This window comes from Clupea harengus, chromosome 13 (assembly GCF_900700415.2).
Source record: "Clupea harengus chromosome 13, Ch_v2.0.2, whole genome shotgun sequence".
Lineage (NCBI taxonomy): Eukaryota > Metazoa > Chordata > Actinopteri > Clupeiformes > Clupeidae > Clupea > Clupea harengus.
The window spans coordinates 4,445,072-4,459,351 of NC_045164.1; the positions used below are offsets into that span (position 1 = coordinate 4,445,072).

At 42.1% G+C, this 14,280-nt stretch overlaps 1 protein-coding gene across 5 annotated transcripts in view; it reads left to right on the plus strand.

Annotated features, from left to right (window-relative positions):
* The window catches only part of adgrb3 (adhesion G protein-coupled receptor B3), a 143,574-nt gene that overhangs the window by 98,880 nt on the left and 30,414 nt on the right, over nt 1–14,280 (plus strand). For all 5 annotated transcript variants that reach the window (XM_031578853.2, XM_012816972.3, XM_031578851.2 and 2 more), the window contains 3 exons: nt 3,494–3,596; nt 5,312–5,355; nt 12,955–13,081. In XM_031578853.2, the coding sequence (XP_031434713.1) occupies nt 3,494–3,596; nt 5,312–5,355; nt 12,955–13,081 (274 nt within the window). The remainder of the gene's footprint in view (nt 1–3,493; nt 3,597–5,311; nt 5,356–12,954; nt 13,082–14,280) is intronic.

The window sequence follows — 14,280 nt, forward strand, 5'->3', positions numbered from 1 at the left end:
CTGAATTAATGTCCATGGATCAAAACAAGAGAACAAAACGACCCCAAAACAAACAACGAGCGAAAACTGATTATCTTTCGTTTTATGTAGCCCAAACCTTTTATTTAGGAATGCTGCTACTTCATATAAGTACATATAACGCCATGTAAAAAAGGCAGTTAGGGAAGAAGAATTGTGTCACCTCAGAAATCTTGGGGGACTATTTTGACATGGCTCTTTGATGTTTTAGAGAAAAGAGAAATGAAAGTGGGAGACAGAGAAGCAAATGGCAAGGCTAAAGCAGTGATAGAAAAGACACAGGCAAAAGACATGTTTACATGAAAGTCACTATTGGATGTGGTCTCATTCCCCAACTTTCGTTGTGGCGGCAAAAATAACATCACGTCCAACAGAGTGCATCCCTTAAAGTTTCCTGGAAGGACTTTAGCACAGAACGCCTTCAGTTAATATGTTGCAATTTGCCCCCTCCACCTTGTCGATATTAATTTCTGCATGGACACATTCTAAAGGGCAACCCGAGAAACAGAAGTAAGCACAATTTCATTCTAAATTCATCATCAATTTATTGTGGGAGAAAGCTGTCCGGCGTTATTAGATGTTTAAAAGGTTAAATCCAATGTGAGGGTCATTATGTGTTTAAGCATAACAAATGTCGACCTGATGGCTTTTTGTGCCATGCATATTTTGACTTTTTTCTGTTATGGAGTTAGCAGGGGACTAGCACATGACTTCCTAAATCTCAGTTTAACAGAAGTCTGTCTATGTCTCCTGGATCATGAGACTGAAAAACGAAGAATGACACAAGGAGTAACTCATAGAACCCGGAGGATTTATGTCAATTGTATGAAGACATACTGTCAATTTTGGTAATGCCTGGAAAATGAAATTTGGTGTTTGTAATGAACATGAAGGCAGAAAGCAACAGGGTAGGCCTACTCTTGATTCTCTTGGTCTGGCAGAGTAGTGGGCTACTTACTGCTAGGACAAGAGACAGATATGGCTCTTTCTACTTTATAAGACTTAGACTGATTGGTAAGAGTTAGTGACAGAGGTCAAACTAAAATTTGAGGACATTTTAAATGTTCTCTATAACGCACTGTATCTTCGAATGTATGAGACATGGAGTATATGCTTGTTGAACACATCAAAGCTGCAGGTTTCTCATTGAGTTTCTGTTTCTCATTGTGTTCGTGGGTCAGTCCCAGATGAAAAAGCTCCTGCTCTTTCCGCTGGAGACCCAGGGGATGTGTATGAGAGTGCAAACCTCCCAGGACAATGCCTAGACTGCACCTGAGCTGTCAGTCTTCTTTTTTCCCTGTTCGCTTCTGTGGCAACTTACAATGCGTTGTCTCCATGGGATACAAGCCTCCAGGGCTGGAAGCACAGAAGAAAGAAAGATGGGGGGGAACAGAGACAAAAAACAGGCCGAGATCGCCTCTGTTCTGTTCTCCGACCTGTCTGCTCTTTAGCGATTCAAAAGGAAGGATACACATCCAGGAGACTAGCAGTACACCCTTGCCTGTGTGTGTTGAGGGATTGTTTTTCATTGGGGAGAGGAGGGAGAGGAAATACAAAAGCTTGCATGACTTGGATGACAAGGGGAAGTTTCATAGGTCGCAGTTGCATAAGACTAAACTTTGCATGATAGTGAAATGTGTATGTCTCTGAGTATGAGTTACATTTAAGCGATTTCTTGATTTCCCCACTAAAACAGATCATGCGGAACAGCTTTTCCTTAAGAGGGGAAGAACGCTTTAGAAGTGCCATGCTATTCCATTGCCAGCTTTGAAGGTTTTTTATGTGGGAGTGATGAATTGTAACTTGCATTTTAATTAAACATGACCCAAATAAGCTAAATGAGTAATCAAAGTAATTGCAGAGTTTTGGAGACCTTGTTTAAGAATAGTACTCCAGCATGGAGAAGATACTTCTGTGAATGCTAAGAAAAGAAATGTCTTTGTACCTGTAGTACAAAAAATAGTATTACTTTAATAACCACTGAGGTAAGGCTTTTGTTCAAGAATACATTATCTAAAAAAAGGAAGCGTCATCCATTTTCTTTACAGGTTTGAACTTTGGGACTTTCACTGCAGCAAATGTATGACCAGAATGAAATAATCAGAGACAAAGGGGGAGATGTCAGTGTACGTTAGCTGTAGGATTTTTCTCTGCCATATTCGACAGATGCCATTGATATGATGAAAGAGCACAGTATCAAAAGATCTCTTTTAGATTCTAGCTGTTTGGCGAGAACAGCTATATATACTGTGAATCCTTCCAGGGATGGAGTTTCTGTGCTGTGTCTATGCTCAATCTTGGTGTCTTGGACCAAATGGACCGTGAAATCATGCCCAGAGTTGGCCTTTATGACAGATGTTTCTGTGGAAATCGTTCTGGTTTCGGAATGTCTTTCTCTGTGTGTGTGTAATCAAAGCACAGTATACTTGGAAAGGACAGAACGCAATGATTTTGCTTTAAACCAAGATCTTAAGAAAATAAGCTCATGTGATTAAATGTTTTTGTGTGCTTTAATTTCCAAATGTTAGACAGTTAGGCTTGCCCGGAAGTTTAATCAGTAACTATATTGCAGACATAATGAAAGGGAAAACATGTGCGTTTAACACTGACGTTTGCTTGAATGCATCACGTTAGCCAAATGTGATTGACAGCGGAATTCTTTGTTATGTATGTTATTTCAGTCAGAACAAACTATTTTCACATTAGACCCCAGGGGAAGAGGACAGGTGTTATGCTGTTATGTGCTGGGCTAATTACTTCAATCATCACACCGTAATTGGTGGCAGATGCATCCACCTGAACCAAAATGAAAGGCCTGTCAAGTGGCGGCGCTCTGCTGTTTTGTTGTTGCTGGGTTTTTTTTTTTTTTTTTTTTTCAAGTAGTGATTGAATAATTTCCTAAATCGCCTAAAGTTACAGTTATGGAGCGGTGAGTGCCTCTTAACTAAGGCTTCACGAATTGTCTCCAATAACAGTTGGGTTATTTGCATAGAGAAGAGCACCAGAAGTGATTTGGCTGCTGGAATATTGTCTTTGCCCCACTTTGTCCCCCAGGGGGGGTTGGCAGCGCCTCACCCATTCCCCCTCAGCCAAACCGCCCCCCTAAAAAAGAAACGGCATTTCAGCGTGCTATAGGACAGGATGTGGAGCCATTCACAAATCAATTGTTGCTGTGGAGGTCAGTGCAAGGCATTTCCCAGGCGTGCGTCTGAGTGAAACCACATTTTAGAAGTCATAAATTTAGATGACCCGAATATGACTTGTCAGAATTGAATCTCACCTTGGATAATTGAAGGCGCACCATATGAAGTGACCTTGGTGAAAACGCATAGAGTTCTTTTTTTTTTTTTACTTTAGTTTACTGTTATAGTATTTTTTTGAGTTGATGGTTATAATAATAATGGCACATATGATTTGCCCTAGAAGACGTGCTGTCATGCTTTTGCTCTCTGACGGATTTCCATTTCTTGCGCAGGAATAACACAGCCGTGAACTCCAAGGTTATCGCCGTGACAGTCCGCCCGGAGCCAAAGGTCACAGACGTGCAGCTGGAGATTGAGCTCGCCCACCTGGCCAATGTAAGCAAACTTCCTCCACACAATAGAGATACTGTACACACCACTCTGTATTCAAAATATTCAGCCCTCATTCTTTTCCTTAAACCATAGCACCTCTTAGTATCTAGCTTTCTACATTTATCTACACTTATCTACATTAATCTATATAACTACATCTACTCTATCTATATCTTTATACAGTATCAATACAGTGGAGTGGAGTAGACATACAGCATATTTACGAGGGGTGATTGATATGTTTGTGGCCTAAGGTAGAAGTAGATTAGTTATACAGCTGTCGTTACATGTACGTGCAGTTCAACTCTTTGAGTAAGAATGCAGGAAGTTTTAACTTTGTTGATATTTCTGTCTCAGATCATTAAAAAGTACAGGACGGCACTGTCTGAGAAAATGGACAACATCGGCCCGGCGCAGTCATCCGCTACCTCAGTCTCAAGGGCTATTCACCCAAGAAGGTCCACGAGGACATGTTGACAACTCTAGGGCAGGGTGACCCTTCTTACAGCATGACTGTGGTAGCGGATGACTGCACAGAGGCAGATGTTGTCCATTTTCTCAGACAGTGCTGACTTTCGAGTTTCAAATATCTGAATCTCTACTCTCAGTCCTCACTTCATTCGATTCATTGACTTCTCCCATATCCTGGCTAGCACTTATTTTTACTAATCCACTGTACATTGGAATGCTATTCTGCACACAGAAGTCCACATGCTTATCATAATGGCATGGCATTGTACCCAAGTCTGTGCATCTCTCAGCATAATGCAGCATACTCCATACTTCAGTTTGCATATTGCCCTGTCTATTCTACTAAGTCTATTCTATTAAGTCTTGCATACTAAATGCACATTTCATTTCTTGTTGGCCTATCTGCCACTTTAAATGCTGAATGTGTTCGTGCAGTGTGCGCAGAGACCCGCGGGCATCATAAATTAGTGAGAGAAAGGAGATTTGAATCACAAATGGCACAAAATGACGATGACAACCATGTATATAGATTTCCACTTCCCAGATATAGTGTGATAGCCATTTCAAAAGACATCAAATTAAGTCAAAACTTGCTGCCAACTTTAATACTTGACAGACAGGCTCTCCATAATGGCTCCGGATAGTTTTCACCACTAACTTATTGAATGTACGTAGCACGAAGTGCCTTCTGCAATCTTTCAGAGAGGCATGAGGGAAGCCTCGTCTGGGAATACTTGACACCGTTTGGCAAGTGTGTGCGTTAAGCCCTGACTCCTCGGAAACGCTGTAGGTCACAAGTCACTGTCAAACTTCAAAAGGGCTTTGGTCAGGATTTGTCCTTTGGCTTTGTAGCCTGAGTGACGGGGGCCATATATTTAAAAAGCAGTAATCAACAAACAAAGGAGAGTAATTGGTTCAATAATTCATTTGCAGGGGCTCTGGGCGGTCCTGTGTTTAAGTGTCGGGATGCCACACAGTTCCATTGTCAGATAATTACAAGGACAGGGCTTTTTTACAGCTGAGTACTTGGCTTTAATGTCATAGATAGAGGGGACAATCTATTGAATACTGGGTCTCTGGGCAGCCCAGGCCCTCTGTTTGCAAATCCCACTGTAGTTTGTGTCCCTGTTTTGATAGTGTGCTATTTTCTGGTCAATAATACTTTGTGCAGATTGATTCAGAAATATGTTTTCCTTTCTGCAAGCGTCTTGTCAATGATGTTGCTGTATTTTTTTCTTTTCTTCTAGGGAACAATGAACCCTTTCTGTGCATTGTGGGATAGTACCATCATGTAAGTAAAGCCATTTTCCTTCCTCTGAATGTCCTGTAGTTCTGTATCCATGGAAACTCACACATGGCAACTAACGTTTCCTGTCTATCTAAGCAGCACAAACTGGATTTGTTATTAGTGCTGCATGTATGCTATGCCATTGCCTTGTGAAAATAAGGAAATATTCATATTCATACTTTTCCAGTGTATTCGTCACATTTTGCATTAAGGTGTTTGGTTTGCCCAAGAATTGGGTGGTCTTTTATTTGCCAGGGCCATATTGTTTTTCCAGCACTGTGAATACATCCTCCACAAATATTAGAAGTGCCCTGGTTAGTTGGTGTGGACTGTGGCTTTTCGGTCATTTACATAAGTGCTTAGGAGTAATAACTTAAGCTGCCAGGATGAGCCAGCAAATACTGATGATACAAAAGAGGGAAAAGAAATCCTTCACACCTAATGGATTTGTAGATGAATTAATGGGTAGAAGAGTGAAACAAAATCAATCAGAAAATATACTCTGAACATGCATTTGTTTGCAAACGTTGTACTGAGCCAGTTAAATTCCATGCACTTGTTGAGCACAAATGAAAGGTAAATACTGTGTGGTGCACTCAGCGGTGGATACTGGAGCTTTTTCCGCCTAGGTGTTCATCTACTCTCGAATCTATCAAACCATGTTCAGTTAATTCCCTGTTATCCCCCAAACCACAATTAACAGCTCTTCACACGGCCATGGTATTGACAGCTTCCCCCAGGGGACAGGACCTTTTGGAACTAGCAGTGAGGTTCGGGTTAGACACTCTGGGCTGGGCAGGGACGTTTTTGTCAGTGTTCACCGCTGATGTAGTAGCTTACCTGATCGGGATGGTTGATGGCCTCATCAACCAGACCGGTAATCGTTCTGAAAATCATCTGTCAGCAGAGTGCAAACTAGATCAGTTCACAAAAGAGAAGTACTTTGTGTTGTGTCATAACAGAGCTATGCTGTGTTTGGATAGCATCTTCAGTAGAGACTTAGAATCATGGCATTATCTGTGGGCGTTATCTATGGATTGTGTACAGTTTCGGTATATTGTGGACAGCACATTAGGGTGATAAGATTAAAATGAAAGTACAGCAGATTCAAGACTGAGATGTACAGCTGAAGAGCAACTTCAATAGTGTTTTGCCGGTGGAACCACCATACTTACCCCCTGGACAGAGTGCACACAATAATCCCAGGCCATTAAGACTTCGGCAATGGTATTGTTTCATTCTCTAGTGTGGCCTTTAATTTGGTATGTGAGAATAACCATGAGGATTTCAAACTTCCCACTTTGCATGTAAATGCAGCTTTTTTTCCGATGTGTAATGGGAACACACATCGCACTGACTTAGATAAGGAATTGCGTCCAATCACAATCTCTCGGCTATTATTTCATCTTTCTTCCTTTATTTCTTTCGGGGGGCAAACAAAGAAAGTAGAAAAAAGAAATGTGGACTTCTTTTTAAGCTTGTCAATTTGGGCAAATTGAATATGGCTGCTATTTAATCTTAATAACTCTCAAATATGAAAATTGCTCTGCGCTGCTGCGGCTGTCTGACCGAGCAGGGCCACCGTCTCTTTCCTTTCACTGGCAGATAAGAAAATAGAGAAAGCATATTCACCAAATTCAATTTTTATTGAATCAGGGCCACACGAGTCTGCCCTCTCAAGCATAATTTGAACTACTGGAAAGGATTGGAGCCCCGTGGTATTCTTACAGTCAGTTTAAGCACAGGGAAGGAAGCGGGAAAACTGGGGCTTTAGCGTATGCGTGAAAGCCATATAAGCCCTGGTTGATGTGACGATGGATGGAGCACATTCCTTGCCGCTTGTTTCCTCCATACGACGTGGATCTCATGATTATTCATAATGCTAAATATATGTCATTTGCACTCCTCACTAATCTGTTTGTCAGATATGTTTGTGTGCACATGCTCATCAATTAGTTTTGATTTGTTAAAAGTGTGTACACAGCCCATGGAACCAAAACACGCAAACAGTCATGGAGCGTGTCTGTCTGCCGTCCTTCCAATCTGATTGACGATTTAGTGGATATTGTGTTTTTGTAATCAGTCAAATAATGCTCCCATATCAGCGGCATAATTAATTCAGTACACAGAAGCATTCTTACGACTGCCAGCTGTTCGTCCATGGTGGGACCATATCAACACATGTTAAGGAAAGGTTGGGTATTATAGTCTTATTGTGATGGCATGGAAATGTCACCGTTTGCCGCCCTATGCATTCACAACAGAACAGAGTCCATCTGAGTTCAGAAGAAACCATGCATACTGCATGTGACATGATCCTGTGTCATCCAGTGAGCAATGAGCTCCGGTGAGGCCCCAGACCCCTGCTGTGGGGCCATGTTCTCCTCTTGCACAGTCACTCTCCTCTCTTTACGGCAGTGGAAGCCCCATGAGTAGTTAGCCCTGCCATGAACTCTTGCCCTCCCTGTGTGCAGCACACTCAAGCTTGGCCGCCACGGCGAGCCGTGTGCTTATAGAGGCATCACAGCAAGCAGCGCTCGCCATTCAAGAGCACAGGTCAAAACACAGTATGCTGAGGTACTGCTATTACCGGTGATTATTCTAATGGACCTTCCAAGCAATGGGTAAATAAATAATGAAATGCAATGTTCTGGGAACATACAGAGCATGTTTGGCTGATGAGGGTTTGATTGGGTCTGTTTTGTTGATAAAAGATAACACAGAGACCTCGGTAGCGGTTATTGTGTCTCCTGGCCAAAGTTTGGCAAAAAGGAACTAGACAGCCAAACACAACCTGTTTGTATTTATCCAAATACACATACGTACAAAAATATACTTTATTTACTCAATACATATTTGAGTTGAGATCAGTCTTGCGTTCTGTGTAGTAAATGCATATATTTATGTTTATGTCCGTGTCTCAGGACCAATGTCTGAGAGAGAGTGCTTCTAAACAGCATCATTTCATGCACCAGATACCCACTAACTTCCTCTCTCACCTTATCTCACACTCTGCTCCATTTCACTTGCATGGCTGAGATCCAGTTCCAATTTTCCGTTGCCATGGCACCGCTCGGAAAAGGTTTTAGTTGAATCACAGACATCAACAACTTTGATGGGACATCTCAGAGAAATTAGCACATCTGGAGCAAAGTCTCAGTGATGCGATTATCATACACAATCAATAAGCGAAGTCCGAGTGTGGAAGTCTGTCAAGCGCGAATGCTTGCCTCCCTATCTCTCTGCCTTTAAAGTTTAAAGAACCTTAATGATTCCAGTGCCTCTGTTGCCTCAGTCACCCTTTGTTGAGTCACTGCACCAAGCACATGCTCTACATACCATTGTACTATTTCAGTACCAATGAACTGATATTTTATAATAGATTTTCAGCATCTTTTTATCATCATCAACGATTACTTTACCTATCTGCCAAAGATTGCTTTTTTTTTTTTTTTTTTGCAAGTCAGTGGACAACAGGAGTAACAGCACTAGAAATGCCAGTGGACGTGCTCGACCTTTTTTCTCCCCCCCTGTGCTCACCTCTATCCCCTCTAACCCCTAACAGTGGCCGTGGTGCATTTAATATTTGCCAGATCAACTCCAGAGGGACCTGGCTTTGTTTTCTCCTTTAATCCCCTCTCCTTTGATATGGCCAGAGATGCAGACAGGCCAACCTCTGCAGGTGACCGATCAGCCTCAACAATGACAGCCATCTAAAGTGCTCCACAGCGATTTCCTTTAAAGCCATCGGCTCCGTCCCAGGCAGCACGGGCAACTCCTGAAAATCCTATTGGTCAGTGACTGGCCGGTGTAGTACAGCACCAATGATGCTCGTTTTCTTTGAGTTCAGACTGACATTAGTTTGCTTACATGTGTTTTGCGGCGTCTTCTTCCTCAGTTTTGGCACCAGACACTGTTCCACTAAGCCACAGCAGTGCTGCGGATTGGTTTCTGTTTGTGTCCTTTCGAAGCCGTAATGCCAATAATTCATTCCTCTCATATCCTCTGACGGAGCGTCTGACTCCCCTGAGTTGCTCACGCCCGCTTGCGTTAAAATTAGAGAGGTGAGCTGTGGCAGGGCTCTAATTATATGTCAAAATATCAGCGGAGTGGCCAAATGTAATTAAATCTACCTCATCATTGTCTATGGGATGTTGAACGCCATAAAAAAATCACCTAAGGAAAAACTTACCTCTCACTTTCCTGATGCTGTGTGTCAAATCATATCACCGTAGCGTTGCTTTTTTGCCCTTTGGTGCCATTTACTTATACAGTAGCATTTTCTTCCTGGGCCCTCATTTGACAAGAACTGTCTTAGCTCCCTTCAAACATGGTGGTTGTTACACAACACAACACAACACAAGCAGGTTCATTTGAGCGAAAAACACAGTGGGAGTGCTGACTTGTTGTTAGGATGTGAAGTATGTTTCATTCATGTACCATTAGCAGTATATGCTAGGGAGATGATTTAATTTCCCCTGTTTGGGAACAAGGTTGAACAGTCCTGATGAGAGAAGATACAATGTATGATTGAACTGCACACACATGTGCACACACACTCATCCATATACATGTACGAATCCATTTATACACACACACATACATACACACACACACACACACACACACACACACACACACACACACACACAAACACACTAATGTTCATGGCAGTCCATGTTATACCTTTGATTATTCCTGTTGTGTCCAATCAGCCTGATTTTTATCACTTATGAGACCTACGTAGGTGCGTGCTTCTAAGTCAGGCAATATACTTTCAGCATGACAGAGATACTCACTGATCTCTTGTTTAATGGAAGTCCATTACAGAACCGGAAGAAAAATATTATAGATACATTTTATTATTTATTTATTTTTGCTAAGTAGAGTATGCAGACTGTTTATTTACCAGTTACCACAATATAACATATATGTGTCGCTTCTTTCTCATTCTTTATGCTCTTAACACATTTAGTTGTTACTTACAAGGAAAATGACGATGAATGATGTATGACTGCATCAATTTTGATATTTACATCCTATCCCTCTATTGACCCCATTCATTCACACTGCATTGCAATACAATATATTTTTATGACACATTTAGTTGTTGTTAAGTTAAGTAATTATTTGGTTGAAACTGATGTTATTGCTAATTAGTTGTACTGCACAGGCCAATTACATGCTGTCATAGAGCGACAGCAGAATACATCTCCTGTGCTGCAGAGCGCTATATGCGGATTCTGACAAATGCACCAGCATCTCTCAAACACATCCTGGTGACATGTTCCAAATGTAGGACTCTTTTTGAGGTTGGTTCTCTGCCTGTGGAGTTCTGGTCCACTTCTCTGTGCTGCAAGATGTCCGTGTCTCAGACAGGCAACAGCTAAACCCTCTCTCCCATGTGAGAATATTGCTGGGGCTCTTGTGGACCAAGCTCATTATCGATGTCCAGATTTCTCACCACAGGCTGCTCTGTGCAAAGGTGTGTATGTGTGTGTGTGTGTGTGTGTGTGTGTGTGTGTGTGTGTGTGTGTGTGTGTGTGTGTGTGTGTGTGGCGGTGAGAAGGTGTGGATCCGGTGTCCCTTGTTAATCCAGCCTTACAAAGTCAAGTGACATGTACAGAGTTTCTGCACTGCCGGCTCCTATTCAACCAAGCGGGTCAGAGAAGGGCTTAATGGGGAGTCTCAGTAATCAGTAATACAGTGATCTGAAGAAACATCCTGTTCATGAGAGGCACCAGTACTAGTACAGGTGTAGTCCTCCTAGCTCAGCTAGTTCAGGGAGGAAGTATCCAATCTAAGGTCATATGTCTGTGTATTACTGATATGTATGTATGTAATTAGTGATTGTATTATATAGGTTTATTTTTTTTGTATATATCTTCATTTAAAATGAAAGTAGTTGAAAATGCATTAACTGCAGAAAGAGAGAGATTATGAAAGTGGTTATAGTTCACAGAAGCATGTGTATCCCCAGTCTCTATTCATAAATCCCAATTCAAGACTTTTTATACCCCAGCTGGATGGCCTCACTGTCACTGTCCTGCCTCCATTTGTTATAATTAAACAAAGTGACTGATCACTGTGGCTTGCTCTTTAGCGTAGGTTTGCTGACACACACACAACCTGGAGTAAGTGAATGCAGTGCAGTCTGGGGGCTTCCTAATAATCTCAGGCAATGAATAAGTATTGGCGTGGCAGTGATATAATTGTCAAGAGAAGTGGCTTCTTCTCTTCACTCTCGTCTGGCCCAATCGATTCTGTATTAACCACTCCGCTGGGGAGAAGGGTTTGGCCTCACCTGCATCTGTTGCAGGCACAAACTCTTGGGAGCATGTGAAACATCTCTTTACTTGTGTGTGTGTTTGGGGGGGGGGGGAGAAAAAGAGACATGCGCATCTTCATACAATGCTTGTGTCTATACAGACTGTATGTTTATACACTTGTAGGTAGAGTTGTATGCTATGCTGTTGCACTCTCCATCAAATACACACAGGCACACAGACACACAATATGTTCACTGGACCTCAATAGCAAATTTTGCAACTAGGTGAATAGAGGCAGCTGGTGTGCCGGTCATTTTACCAAGGTGTGTGATTTTAATTTAATTGGAATGCCATCTGTCATACGGGCTTATATGATATCACACGGCCGATATCTGTCGCAGTCTGTTACACAGAGTAAAAGTCTAGGTATGTAGAATTGAGGAAGCGAGTTGTCTTTGGTTCTGGCTGCCACAGGGTGAGACAAAATGGGCTTCTACCACCAGTGCGTTTTCATAGGGTGGTGCGTTGTTATGGTGGGATTTCGGCAACACCTAATATCTCATCAAATTAAACCAAGTGCGGGAGAATAATTAAAAACATTGTCATGCTTGTAGACGCTATGCATTTGTACGGAATGGGTACTTGTCAATGTGGAAAAAAGAGAGAATTTTCTCCCTGTCGTGTACTGTGTGAGCAGAACCTCCCCCCTCCTCCGTAGCAGCAGGAGAGGAGAACAGAGTATCAATCTGATGCCGTCCACCGTTTCCAGGCTGAAATTTTCCCTTAGGAAGCGTCCAAAAGCTTCTAATTACAACAGCTAGGGGGAAAGATCAACCAAAGGGGGCAGATAATAAAATAACAACCTCCGGGAAAGGAGAAGAAAATACGAGTAATTTTCGGAAGGAAAAAAACGTACGCGGTCTCCAGTTTCGGTTGGAAAAGTCTGGGTAAAGATGTTTTGCCTTTTGTATTTTTCATGCTATGTGTACCGCCAAGGTGTTTGATCGGCTGGTTGTTTTTAATGTATTTTTTTTTTATTATCTGTTTGAAACGCAAATGTTTTTTAAGAAAAATGGCGTGTGGAAGAATTGAATCATTCAGCAGCATCGCGTTTGGACAGCTCCACATTGGCTCTGCTCACCGTCAGAACTAGCGATAAATACTCAGTCCTAAATTGCCGGCTGTTCTGACTTGTATGTCATCTTATTTTCAGATTCAGTATAAGTAGATTAGACGGAGTGTTTGGGGATTGTAATCTAGACAGATTTTCAAAAGCCCCTTTAAATCGAACTATGGAACAGAATTAATATTCTTTGCCCTCCTCTCCTTGCAGGAACGATTCTTGGGGAACCTGGTCCTCCAGAGGATGTAAAACCGTGCTTACCGATGCATCCCATACTAAATGCTTATGTGATCGTGTATCTACCTTCGCCATTTTGGCTCAACAACCACCAGAAATAGTAAGTGGTGTTCAGTTTGCTTTTGATGTAACAGATTGCTTGCGTGGATTGTATTACGTGGGTTAGTGCCTTAGCGAGAGCTTCATTGTAATGCATAGCGTGCCGTTATAAATTGTTACTTCATCTGAAGGACGCCAAGTGTGTTGTGCCCACTAGCATCAGTATCCGCCTGTGTTGATTTTGATAAGGATCTCCATTCTTCCACACAAGAGTATGCATTACCCTCCGCCTGTGTGTGTGTTTGTGTGTGTCTGCGTGTTTATGTCAATGTATCCTGTATGCAGTACACATTCATATGCACTCCGGGTCTCTTGTGTACTGCTCTTGTTTTGTCTGCCATATCAGTCCATATCAGACATCTTAGTTGTGTTTTAGCCATGTCCTCCTCTGATGAGTGTGTTGGTGTGCACTTGGCCCCTGAGTGGGCTATAAGCAAGAGGAATTGCTAACTCAAGAAGGCAATCCTGTGCATGCAAGAGCTTGTTATTCATCACCACAGCACACTAATTTGATATCACAGTCATGGTATGGTGGCCCTAGTAAAGCAGATATTGCTGGTTGCTGCAGAGAGCGTTCTGTAACAGGTGACAAAATTGGGTCTGGTGTCTTTTTTCTTTCCTCCTGTGATGTTTTTGTAAATGTTTGGTAGACATATGTCAGGCTCTGTGGCTGAGATGACAGAAATGACAGTGTTGTCTTTTCCCCTACATACAGTAAGTGAAGTTAAATAACTCAGATCATTGCAATGCACTGCTGATCTGTCACGATGACTTGTGGCTCCTGGAAGGAGAGGCGGTGAGAAGGAGACCTATGTCAGGTGGAATTCAGTGGAGGAGACCCATCAATAAAGGCCTAGCAGGCAGATAACGTTGGACGGTAGCGCTGCAGCTTCTGTTAGCATGATGTGTGAGGGCAATAGAATACAATACAATAGGAGATAGTGAGGAGACTGGCTCGGGTTTGAGTTTAGGAAACAGCACAGTAATGAGCCCGACTGTAAATAACATTTATCTGTCTTTTACGGTTTAAGTTAACATTGTGTTGGGTGATGGCACCATAAGCAGGCCTATTTATTAGATGGATACTCCTTCATATTGAAGTGTATTTCGTAATAACCCTATTGTTTATCACCAGTACTGTTTCTTATTACGGTTAGAGCTTTGCTAATGCGGTGTATAACATTCCTTGGCCAGACCCTC